Consider the following 12,779-nt stretch of genomic DNA (forward strand, 5'->3'; position numbering starts at 1 on the left):
AAGCTTGGTGTGGGCTTTTGAAACCCACTGTTAAGACACCAAGAATATGAAGGCCAATCAAGGCCTATAGGGTCCTTCCTTCATGAACTTTGTATCTAACAAGTTGACAACGGACAAGAAAATATATGAACATGCAGAATGTAGTACCAAGAAATGTAAATAGAAAATATTCAGATAGTAAACAGTGCCGAATGAAGACGGGCCAGGCACATCAGTTAAGTTTTTCCAGAACGTCTCTTGGAGATAAATTGGGTTTTGCTGAAGCCAAAGCAGGAACTAGAAACTCTGAGAAAGGCAATGAGCAGAGGGCTGCGGGATAACAGCTCAAGTCGGAAATGAGCAGAAATCTGATCACATTGCTAGACAGTTTGGAAAGTTAGGGCGTTGAGATAAAATGTAAAGCCTGGGGCCCAGGAAGCAGGCTGAGTGGGAAAACGCGCTTGTTGCTCAAGCCTGGCAAACCAGAGGTCTACCCCAAACCCACCGAGAGGCGGCAGGTGGAGGTGATCTCACACTCGCATGACCCGCAGGAGCATGCGTACACATCATGCAACTGCGTGACAACAGATTCTTTAAAAAGCCTCAGGACGTATAGTGTACCGCACACCCACCAGAAGAACCTCGCTGGCCTGTAGAAAAGGCATGGGAGTGACAATCGTCCTCTAATACGTTTTAATTGACATTTCAATAAAAGTGCCTTGGGCCTTCTACTTATTTTGAAAAATCAAAGTGCATCACAACATGAGTTTCATGTGTTTCTGGCAAAGTCCAGATAAACCCGAGGAGGCTAGAAAGTTCTTTAACTATCCCCTCTGAAAAGCCAAAAAATGTTTTGACTCCCAGCCATGGATTCTCTCTATTGCTTTGGCTGATGTCAAGATATTTTTAAACCGCCTGCCTGTCCTTTTGCGCAAGGAAAAAGGTCTCACGTTTGCGTCGCTGAACGTCGAGGCGGAGCGCGGGGCGGGGCCGCGGGCTCTAGGCCTGTATGGCCTACAGCTCCACGGAGCAGACCAGGGAGGGCCCCCGCTATGCCGCTCCCGTGCGCGTGGCTGCACGGCCGCCTCCTGCGGGCTCTGCGCCGTTCGTGCGCGCTCGCGTCCGCGCGGAGCCGAAACTGCCCCGGAACCTGCGGCGTCCCGGCCGAGGGCGCGCGGGGCGGGGCGGGAGCGCGCTCGGGTGAGGGGGGTGGCTGGCGAGGGAGCGCGCGCTGCTAGGGGAGGCGGGGGCGGGAGCGCGCGCGCTGGTCGGGAAACTGGAGCTGCTTAGGTAGCGGTGAGCGCGGGAGCGAGTCCATTGGGGTCTCCCGGGGAGGGGAGTTTGCGGCGGGCGGAGCCTCCGCTTGCCCGCGCTCAAGCCCTTTGCGGAAGGCCGCGCCCCTGTCTTGCGCGGTGGGCTCGTCCAGGCGGGAGATTTTTTTTTTCCGGCTTACCGGCTCCGGCGCTCACAGCATTCCCCTTTCCTCCCTTTTTTCCGCCATGCCCTGCTCGGAAGACGCTGCGGCCGGCTCTGTGAGCAAGAGGGCTCGGGCGGAGGATGGCGCCTCTTTACGCTTCGTGCGGCTCTCGGAGCACGCCACGGCGCCCACTCGCGGATCCGCGCGTGCCGCAGGCTACGACCTGTACAGGTGAGAGCCACGGCCCGGCGGCATGGATGCAAACACCGAGCCTCGGTGCAGTCTTGGCTCCACCGCGTACGCGCAGAAACTTGAGTTCACCGGGAGCAAACTCGGCAGGGATTTTTTGGGCGAGAGCGCAGGATGGAGAGTAAACGGTTGTGACATTTCCAAAGCGTTACTCTGCAGCGTGCACTCCACCCTTTCCAAGTGGAAGGTCCGGATGAGCAAGGCTTATCCTTGACCGTAGGGTAACCGTCTGTGGTGTGCATGTTAGGAAAGCTACGTGGGAGTCTTAAGGAAAAGATCCGTAGAGCTGCTTGCTTTATACATTCACTCCGTCCAAGGATTGGGAGCTTAAGTACCAGCATCCAGGGCTAGTGAAATGTTTCAACGTGAAAGTACTTGCCATGGCCACTAAGTCCGATGGCCCGAGTCTATACTAGCGTGTCGAATCTTGGGAGAGACTTGAGATATTTGGCCATCTCCTAAATAAGCCGGTGTTTTCTGTAGATTGAAAATGACCGATGTCTAAGAGTGCAAATTCCATGTGAAAGGAATGAAGCTACTCTATACACTACCCGACTGAATTAAGTCCTCCAGAGTAACTTCCGGTGCACATTGTAAAAGTGTCTGAAGTTTTTATCAGGAAGGGGGCTGCGGTATTGGAGACAACAGCATTTGGCAGGTGGATCTTCAAAAGTGGATTTTGATCTGTGTCCAGCCCAGAAGCTGCTCTGGGAGACTAGCTCTCCCAGCAGCCACTCAAGTTCAAAGCCATAAGAGTGGGAGGCTTATTGAACTACCTGGCCAAGAAGAAGGAATGCAGTGCATCCCAGCCTCTCTCCTGTGTTTTGTTTTGAGATTTTCTTCTGCAGGTTCACCCTCAACAGGAGACGTGTTTCAAAAGTAAAGTGGGCTCAGATGCGTTAGCAGGTTAGAAGTGCCTGTCATGGGGTGAGGGCCTAGTGAGTGAGCCCTTTTCTTGGCTTTTATTTTCTTTCCATAAGGTTAGTGAATTAAGCCTGCCTATCTGAGCCTCCTGCTAATTCCCCAGCCATCACTTTCAGAGACAAAGAACTCAGAGCAGTGACAAAGTTGACATCTACTTCCCCCCCTATCCCCACCCCCATCCCCACCTTGTAGAACCAGCTGGCCTGGAGGTCATAGAGATCTCTGAGTGCTGGCATTAAAGGTGTGTGTCACCACATCCAGCCTACAGCTGTCTTTATAAAGCTAAAAGAAAATACCTACTACCTTTTAAGTATACTTTTTTAGGTGTGTTAGGAATTTATCATTAAGATTTCTTATAGGATCTAAGTTTATATGAAGCGATGACCTAGCTATATACATTCTGTATGCATAATCACAGGTGAGAATGTTAAAAGCAGTTTAATAAATACTTACTTTATTTAAATGACCTTTTAGTGCCTATGATTATACGATTCCACCCATGGAAAGGGCCGTTGTGAAGACAGACATTCAGATAGCTGTTCCTTCTGGCTGCTACGGAAGAGTGGGTAAGTGCTTTAAGAAACGGGTAACTATTTGTCCTGCCTGTCATTTATGACAACTTATGTGGGCACAACGTGAAGAGATAAGGCCTGGGCTTTGTCCTAAGGTAATGAAGTGCTATCTGACCAGATACACTCACTTTAAAAAACTGGGACTCAAGTCTGCTTTGGGTAGAAAAGCGAAGGGCTGGAATGAGATAAATATCCCAGGGAGAGGTAGCAGTTACTGCCATAGTGCCTGCTTTAGATTACTCTGAAGCGTGGAGCTAGACATTAGGGTGGTTAAGGTGGACCTGAAGACATTAGGATTGTTAAGGTAGACCTCATCAAGTTTAAGCTATACAGTGTTTTTCCTATTTTTTGGAATTAAAAAAAAAAAATGTACAGGAGATTTTACTTTTGATGAGCAGCTATAGATATTTTTAGTTCATTGTTAGGGCTTTGGCCCTTCCTCATGTTTCATGCAGACATCCCCTAGGCTAAATGATGACGAGGAATCCCAGGCTCCTGACTACAGGCTCTGCTGTTGCTGCCTAGCCTCGTTCCTGCTTCCCGTCTGGGATTTGCATGGTCCAAGTCTCGCATTTTGAACCACAGGTTGGGCGAGAAAGGTGGCTCAGCGAGGAAAGCCTTTGTTACGAAAGCCTTGTGACCCAGGTTCCATCCCAGGGACCCCTCGTGTAGGAAGAGAGACCTGAGGTCACATGAGTTGTCTTCTGACCTTGCACACACATCATACACGTGCGCACGTCATAATAAGTGAAAACGACTGAGACGCTGGTCAGAGGGCTCCAAGCTGTAACTAGGGTGAAAATAGACGCAATAGAGGAGGCCACGGTACTTGAATTGTGTTAAAAAGTAGTGCGTCTGTTATTTCCCCTTACCGTTGGAGATGACCACTGTTTTCCTGGTTTGTTTTTAGCCCCACGGTCCGGCTTGGCGGTGAAGCAGTTTATAGACGTGGGAGGTAACATTTCTCTCTTTATCCTATGAAACTTTTTTTGTGTCCTTGCCACTGGGAACTTGTAAGCCCGAGGAGGTGATAATGCTACAGATTCGAATACTACTCAGTAATGTTTAATGCTTAAGGATCGTATTATGTGAAACGCGTTTTACTTTACTAATAGGCGCAGTCTGGCCAAGGGCTGTGCCTTGCTGTGCTAACAATCTCTGTTTAGTGCAAAATTGATTCTTAGACTAGGAGAACCTTTTGTGTGGTTATTGAGTTATAGTTAGCTGAACTAATAAAAGAGAAGGTTCTAGAAAGGCAGATCCAGTTTGTCAAGAGTTTGCTTAGCTCTGTGAAAAAGGCCACGCTTGCTTTGTAAAATATAACAAGGTACTTTTCCCCCATGATGCTTTCCTACGTGTCTCAAAATTGTCTTCTGAGACACCTGTTTCCCTTGTCCCCTTTGTAACTGTGTCGTCTGGTAGCCGTGCTTGCGACGGGGCTTCTAACCATGCCTTTATTTGTAAAGAATGTTCACTTTCCCAATAGGACTCTAACGTCTTGCTTATCCGGTGTATGTGAGCATTTTTTTGCCTGCGTGCTTACACAACGCGCCATGTGCATGTGTGGTTCTGTTGGAGGCCAGAAGAAGGCGCCATCCCTGGACCTGAAGTTACAGAGGGTTGTGAGCTGCCATGTGGGTACTGTTAAGTAAAACTAGGGGTGTTCTGCAAGACCAGCAAGCGCTGCTCATCCCCGAGCCATCTTTATCGGTCCTCTGAATAGGACTGTCTATTTCTGATCTCTCACTGGGGCACACAGCTACACTGATGTGCTAGTGTTTTGACCTTTGCCTTCGTCCAGTGTTTCATTTCAGACACACTGGCCCTCAGAAGTATAGGTATGCTAGATTGTCATTTTTTAAAAAAGATTTATTTATTATTTATACAGTATTCTGCCCACACCTGTGCCTGCCCATCACAAGAAGGCACCAGATCTCATTACATGTGGTTGCTGGGAATTGAACTCCGGACCTTCGGAAGAGCAGACGGTGCTCTTAACCTCTGAGCCATCTCTCCAGCCCTAGATTGTCATTTTTACAGAACTGTGCCAAAAGATGTTTTATAAGATGAGAGAACTGGCTTAGAAATGTGTTTCTAGCACCACTGTTCTCACCAGTGGGATTAAAAGCTGCCCCGTCCCCTTACTGTCCTGTATTAACTGTTCTGTGCCAGTGTAGGTGGGAGGAGCTCATTGAGTACATGATGAAGCTTGGCTGCCCAGACCACCTTGCCTGTTTTTTTTAAAGTGCTGGAGTCTCCTATAGTGTCACTAGGTGGCGCTGTGGGACAAGCCAGATACCCCAAAAATAATTTTCTGATCTATATAGCCTCAAGGTTGGTATTTGCAAACCTCTCTTAGGTTGAGAATTCCCAGAGCTTAGTTATATTTAATTTTCAAAAATTATTTTTTACAAGTCACTGATGGTCCAACAGTTAGAAGCACTGACTGCTCTTCAGAGGAGCTAGCTCAAGTCACAGCACCCATTGGACTCACAGCTGTCTGTAACTCTAGTTCTGGGGTATCTGACGCCCTGTTAGACCTCCTCTGGCACTGAATGTGTGTGCTATGTGATGCACAGATACCTATGCAGGCAAAAAAACAACCATGTACATTTTTTTTTAAAGCCAAAAACTAACATTTTACCAACTCAAATATGGTCACTTGGGATATGCTAGTTATCTAACTTAAAGTTATAAAAGATTTTATATTTTTAAGTGAAATTTCAAAGGATGTTTTAGGAGACAATCCTCATCTGAAACTAGAAATTAGCATACCTACCTCTGAGGGGTATGAGAGCTAAGTAATGTGTGTGTAGCAGCCCATAGTGTTTGGTACATAGAGTTAACAGTTCTGTCTCCTAAGGACATAGTAGATGTTTTTATGTGGAAACTTCCTTTTTTTCTCTCCCAACGTTGTTTCTAGATTTTACTCTGCTTAAAACACCTCTCTGGGGGGCATCGTGTGGTTGAAGAGTTGGTGTGTCTGTTGGTTGGTACAAGGCTGCTCATAAAATCACATTGTGGTATGTTCCAGGATGCAGAATATTAAAAAACAAAACAAAACAAAACAAAAAAAACGGCTCCTAGGTACAAATGTATCATAGTTGACGACTGAAGGGAGATGCTGTTAGAGGCCTCGGGCTGTAAATAGGGTCGAGAGGAAGCGTGGACTGCACAAGGATGCGTTCTGAGTTCACATCTGGTAGGTGTGGAGTGTCTGTACCAAAGCCGTTTCCAACAATGACATGCCAGAGCCGTGACACTGAAACCTTGCCTGCAGTCGGCTTAACCGCTGCCAGTTCCAATGCCTGGTTTTTCCATGGATAACTTTCCAAGATACTCAGTGCAGGCTCATGAAGAGATGTGAGAGTACATCAGTCTCCACAGGAATTATACGCAATGCTTATAACCTCGGAGAGAAAAGATCGATGTTGTGGGGGTTTCTTGCCTCTTTCCTTTTTTGTAATAGCAGTGCTGGGATTGAACCCAAGAGCTCACAACACACTCGAGGCAAAAGTTCTGCCTCCCTCTTGTCTCTTGTGCTCTCTTTCCTTGCAGTTGCCATGTAGGTACTGGGAACGGAACTCAAGTCCTCTGCAAGACCAGCTAGTGCTCTTAGCTGCTAGGCCACGTCTCCAGCCCCTCTTTTCACATCTTCCATGAGACAATCTCACTAGTTACCAAGTGAGCCTTGAGCATGCAGTCATCCTCTGTTAGCCTCCCTCCGTCTCAGCCTCCCTGTCTCAGCCTCTCTCTGTCTCAGCCTCCCAAGTAGTTGAAATTATAGGTCTTAGCCACGGAGCCAACACTGCTTTTATAATTTATTTGCTTGCTAGTAGACGGTTTTCACATGTTTGTGTTCCAAGCGTATAGAATGGCCTGGGCGTATAGAATTCAAGATAGCTACCTATTTGAATACTCTCTTCAACAAGAGAACGTTGTAGATACGCAAAGGAGGTATATTTATGCTAGAAAATTACTATATTTGTAACTCAAAAAGAACACACTAAAGCGATCATAGACAAAAATATAAAAAACCATGTGTGATATGCAAGTGTCCATTATACATGTGGAAAGAAAAATGTCTAGCCACATGGAAATGGGCCATGGAATGTCTTATTTATCATATTGGCCAGTAACTCAGACCGCTGCCATCTGGTCCTAGCACAAATGCCCACTCATAGTGCTGCTGGCCGTTGGAGTGGCTGTTCCTTTGTTTAGGAGTTATCCAGCGATATCCTCACACATACACACATGGATGTATATATGTGTCCATCCTTTGACACGAGAAAGTTATTTGTAGCTTATTTGAGTTAGCAGTAATGCACGAGGGTGTGTATATCAAGGGATGTCTTGTATATCTTAGCAAAACCACGAGAGCAGGTGGGTGAGTGGTGTTACGTAAGATAATATCTGCATTGAGATAACGGCACTTCCTTTCTACGTACGCATCTAAAAGGAATGACTAGAATTTCTGCTCTTTCAGAGGAATAACTAATTCTTTGGGGTGGAAGAATTTTAAAGTAATTTATAAAGTTTCTTACCGTGATAATTGGCTTTAACCTTGTGCATAGTGATACTGTTTTCAGTAATTTAGTTTTCTAATAAAGTACGACCAAGAAAATAAGTCAGTCCAGGTTATCGCTCACAGACTTACTTGTAATAGATAACGCTTATTAGGCTGAACCTCAGGGGTCCACGGTGGAAACTCTCCAGCCTTCCATGGTCATCCAGCATGGACCATGCTCTACACTGAGGAGTTTCCTTGTTAAGCGCAAACTACGTTGGTCCTGCAGTCAAGCTTTCTCCAAAGAGTACAAAAATAGCTGGCCCCATCTTTATATCAGTTCTTTCCCTGAGTACTAAGGCCTAAACTAATAAATTGGTAATAAAAAGGAAACCTTATATAATATTTGGATTGGTGAAAAGTTTGTTGCTGTTCCACTGGGGGAAAAATAGACTCTCCCTTAGTCTAGACAGAATGAACTGCCTTTGACATGTGGATTAGATCTCCATGTTAAAAACAGAAACGGAGGGAGGGCTGTTAGCCACATTATCTGTGCTTCCATAAACACATCAGGTTCCTGACTCTGGGCACAGCTGAGGGCAAGTCTGGGCATGTATCTTCTGGGCCTTGGCAGGTCTACTGTAAAAATCTATTTGACTTTATAATATAAGCAGGCACTAATTAGACATTTAAAAACAATCTTACTGTCTTTACATAAGGCCAGCAGGATGGCTCAGTGGGTAAAGGTGCCTGCTGCCGAGCCTGGCGGCGTGAGTTCAGACCCACGTGCTAGAAGATCTGAACCCAGCACTTGCCTTCTGACCCCCGCACGTGCGCTGTTACAGCAACAACAGAAGCTTTAAGTGAGCACAGCAAGCTAACCAGCCAGCGTTTGCTGCACAGTCGGTTTTAGAAAGGACAGTGCAGGAGTCTTAGTTACTGGCCAATAGGACTCAGTTCTGCTGCTATCCTAAGAGCTGTGAGATGGCTGCTCAGCCTGCCACCACTGCTTCCTACTGCAGATCACCAGGCTCTGGAGTGTCTTTGTAAAGTGAATTTCTTTGTAATTCAGAGTATCAGTGCAAGCTGTTACCACAGAAGACTTGAAGTCCAGCTCTTAATTTTCTCCTAGTCTTTTTTGTTTGTTTGTTTTCTTTTTTTAGATTTATTTATTTTTTATGTATACAGTATTCTGCCTCCATGTAACACCTGCAGGCCAGAAGAGGGTACCAGATTTCATAGTAGATGGTTGTGAGCCTGATCGTGTAGTTCTGAACTCAGGACCTTTAGAAGAGCAGGCAGTACTCTTTAACCTCTGAGCCATCTCTCCAGCCCCTTATCCTAGTCTTTTTCAGCACGTGGACTGGGAGGTTGGGCACCATAGTTGTTCTGCCCAGCTTGAGGTAGGAAGTGCTCACAGCTGATAAACATCCAGCATGGAAAATTGAGACACGCTTTTAAATTCTTGTATTTGAGGAGAAAAAAAAATTTTTTTTCAGACTATGTAGGACCAAAGGAGATCCACTTTGTCTACTGTAAGAATAAAAATCTCAGAAAATCTTTCAAAAAGTGGTTTTGAGATGATTGTAGACCCCTGGCGTTTTGATGGCAGAGACCAAGATAACATTTTCTCTTCCAGCTGGTGTCATAGATGAAGATTATAGAGGAAACGTTGGTGTTGTACTGTTTAATTTTGGAAAAGAGAAGTTTGAAGGTGAGTTAAATACATATGTTCACGTACATAGTAAGTTTTGGTTTTACCTGTAAAGCTGACTCCAGTTCTCGTTGAACAAGACAGGATATAGAAAGCACATCAATAGATATTGGTATTTACTGGTATTTTATCTGTATTTTCTTCAAAGTGAAAAAAGGTGATCGAATTGCGCAGCTCATTTGTGAACAGATTTCTTATCCGGACTTAGAAGAAGTTCAAGTAAGTGTTGAAATCGGTGAGTGGTGTGGTGTGGAGTAGTGAGTGGTGTGGTGTGGAGTAGCGAGTGGTGGGCAGTGGTGGGCAGTGGTGGGCAGTGGTGGGGAGTGGTGGGCAGTGGTGGGCAGTGGTGGGGAGTGGTGGGCAGTGGTAGGTGGGGGGCGTGGGGAGTGGTGGGCAGTGGTGGGAGTGGTGGGCAGTGGTGGGGCAGTGGTAGGGAGTGGTGGGCAGTGGTAGGGAGTGGTGGGCAGTGGTGGCGAGTGGTGGGCAGTGGTAGGGAGTGGTGGGCAGTGGTAGGGAGTGGTAGGGAGTGGTGGGCAGTGGTAGGGAGTGGTGGGCAGTGGTGGCGAGTGGTGGGCAGTGGTGGCGAGTGGTGGGCGGTGCAGTGGTAGGGAGTGGTGGGCAGTGGTAGGCAGTGGTAGGGAGTGGTGGGGCAGTGGTAGGGAGTGGTGGGCAGTGGTAGGGAGTGGTGGGCAGTGGTAGGGAGTGGTGGGCAGTGGTGGGGAGTGGTGGGCAGTGGTAGGGAGTGGTGGGCAGTGGTAGGGAGTGGTGGGCAGTGGTGGGGAGTGGTGGGCAGTGGTGGGCAGTGGTGGGCAGTGGTGTGGCATAGTGAGTGGTGGGGGCTGGGGAGTCGTGTGGCATAGTGGAGAGGAGAAGGGTTTGAGAATATGTGCTGTGTTTGTGGCTAAATCGTGTGCACGACTGGGAATATTTTAAGCAAGATTAATTTTTTAGTTTGAGAGTGTTGAGTGGCTTCTGTCTGGATGAAGGTGAAGGATTGAAGGAAGGGACGGCGAGGACAAAGGGCTTGTGGGCTGTGCAGAGGCTCGGACACTGCCCGGTTCATCTTCCTGTCATGTCTTTCAGGCACTGGATGACACTGAAAGGGGCTCAGGAGGTTTTGGCTCCACGGGAAAGAATTAAAAGTTTGCTTGAAGTATTTTGCTGTTTCAGTGCTGTAAACAGGAGCTTTCGTTCTGGAAGCATTTCATTTCCTACGATGGGAGAAAGGAGCCCTGTTCAGATCCCATTGGGACTATGCTGTCTCTGGTTGACGGTGCCTGAAAATCTGCATTGTGAGGATGGCCTTGACATACAGACTTGTAAAACCGAATGTACAATTAGATTTGTTGTTGTTGTTGTTATATTCTTTAAATTATAGCCCTCAACTGGTTTTGCTTTCATTGCTGTATCAATTGTAACTTTTTTATACAATAAAGTTGAAGTTGTATAGCAGATATGATTTTAATAAGCTGACTGAAGAACCAAAAAGAGGTCAAGTGTGGCTCAGGGCTGTAACAGCACCTGGAAGCTGAGTCAGGAGGATTGCTGTGAGTTAAGAGGCTAGCCAGGGCTACTCTGTGGTGCTAAGGAAAGGGGGAAAGTGTTAAAAGTTAACTCCTTATTCTTTTTGGCACTGGTGCTGTGTGTCACTGGCCTTTTAAAGGTCTGTCCACCCCAGATTGGGAACCCACAAAAGTACTAGTTGGTGAAGGAGTGAGTAAGCTCACAGAACCAGGGGGGAGGTCTTAAAACAGGAGCTGAAATGACTCAAAAGTACCTGCATCACTGAAAGCCTGGCCAGCATGGTGACCGCTTGCTGAGGCCATAGCCCTAAGCACACTGCACAGCTGTGGGTAGCTCAGCAGGCGTGGGGTGGCTTGTCAGTGCAGGTGTCTGCAGTTAGTGGTCTGTTCCATGTTGTCGGAGGACGTGATGGTTCTTGTAGTCTGGCGTCTGGAGTATTATGACCCCACAGCAGCTAAATGGACAGTTGTGTCCTCTTGCATGAGCACGGGGAGAATCTGTGCAGGGGTCACAGTCATTGGTAAACCATTATGAGGCTGAAGGACATTTTCAGCGTTATCTACCCAGAGGAAACAGGCGTTGACAAGTACATCTGAAGTGACTGAGAGCCTAGTGCGGCTTCTCTAGTAACCACACTTAAAGTCTCAGCAGCTCATCTGCCTTTAGAGGCCTCGGATACTGAAGATTGGTTTTGGTAGAAGCACTGTAGGCTTCCTCTGCATGTACCACAGCATGGGCAACACCTGCTCTGCGTGGCTGTCACACACACACTCCATACAGACCTGGGTTGGGTTGATGGCTTTTTGGATATGCACACTCTTGGTGGCCTGGGTGGCAGCTTGGCTGGTCTTCAGTGCTGGAGCAGCCCTTCCCACATGTGTGACGGTGCAGGGGCTTCTGGCCCAATAGGGCCATCACTTGTTTGGACTGTCTGCCACCCTGCTCACTTTCCCTCACAATCCTGTCTGAATAGAAATCTTACAGGCTGAGCCAATGATAATAACAGATCCAGGAGTGTCTGGAGACAAAGCTACATGCAGAATCCACACGAAACATGGGATCCTAAAAATGATAGCGCTGTAACCCGTGCCTGGACATTTTAGACATTTTCAGCTGGTGTAAATTGCTCACCTCACCACACCCCCCCCCAGTCATCACTGACCTGATCATTTCAGGTGAGAAATACCCTAGTTTATCATTCTAAGAAGAGGGTCAGCTGAGGATTTCCTTTGCAGGTTGCCTGTGAATACCCAGATATTCTGATGTTGCCTTTTACTTCCTTCCTTTTTTATTTTTATTTTTCCAAGACAGGGTTTCCCTGTGTAGCCTTGGCTGTCCTGGACTCCCTTTGTAGACCAGGCTAGCCTCAGCGATCCACCTGGCTCAGCCTCCCGAGTGCTGGGATTAAAGGAGTGTGCCACCACGCCCAGCTTGTTGCTTTTTCTAAGCCAAAAGAAAACAGAAAAGGCATAAATGGAAAGCTCTAAAGGTTCCTTCAAGAAACGTGTGTTTAAATGGTATTGATTTGAAACTACGTGGTTAAGTTGGGGAGATTTTTTTTTTTTAATTTAGCAGGTCTCATATATAAGATTATAGACAAAATGTAATTAATAAGATCATTGTGTCTTGGCCCTGCTTTAAAAATAGATCTAGAGGGGTGGGAAGGAGGAGGGCACAATGGTTACTGGCTCATGATTTATCTGTTGGGTTTGGTAAGTTCTCTTTCTTTTTGTATTGTCTATAAACTATTTAAAAACATGGCTCAGTCCACAAGAAGACCAACAGAGCTGGCTAACCAGGGTGCGGGGCAGAGGCGGGGCTTGCTGAGACTGGACCTAGGCCCCAATGGGCAGCTCAGGATTCATGGGGGTCCCCTAGTAAGGGGAGGAGGGG

At 47.0% G+C, this 12,779-nt stretch overlaps 1 protein-coding gene across 1 annotated transcript; it reads left to right on the forward strand.

Annotated features, from left to right (window-relative positions):
- Positions 1 to 1,429: 1,429 nt before the first annotated feature.
- On the forward strand, positions 1,430 to 10,583 carry Dut (deoxyuridine triphosphatase). The gene is made up of 6 exons (XM_051144541.1): positions 1,430 to 1,627; positions 3,044 to 3,135; positions 4,052 to 4,096; positions 9,288 to 9,362; positions 9,511 to 9,581; positions 10,446 to 10,583. The coding sequence occupies exons 1-6, from the start codon at positions 1,479 to 1,481 to the stop codon at positions 10,500 to 10,502; spliced, it is 489 nt and encodes a 162-aa protein (XP_051000498.1). The 5' UTR covers positions 1,430 to 1,478; the 3' UTR covers positions 10,503 to 10,583.
- Positions 10,584 to 12,779: the final 2,196 nt, after the last annotated feature.

The sequence above is a fragment of the Acomys russatus genome, chromosome 4 (assembly GCF_903995435.1).
Source record: "Acomys russatus chromosome 4, mAcoRus1.1, whole genome shotgun sequence".
Taxonomy (NCBI): Eukaryota; Metazoa; Chordata; class Mammalia; order Rodentia; family Muridae; genus Acomys; species Acomys russatus.

What these genes read in the sequence shown, in the direction of transcription:
- Dut (XM_051144541.1), top strand. Translation starts at nt 1,479, where the DNA reads ATGCCCTGCTCGGAAGACGCTGCGGCCGGCTCTGTGAGCAAGAGGGCT. An exon ending in GCAGTTTATAGACGTGGGAG is followed by an intron (nt 4,097 to 9,287) that starts GTAACATTTCTC and finishes TTTCTCTTCCAG; the next exon opens with CTGGTGTCATAGATGAAGAT. An exon ending in TGGAAAAGAGAAGTTTGAAG is followed by an intron (nt 9,363 to 9,510) that starts GTGAGTTAAATA and finishes TTTTCTTCAAAG; the next exon opens with TGAAAAAAGGTGATCGAATT.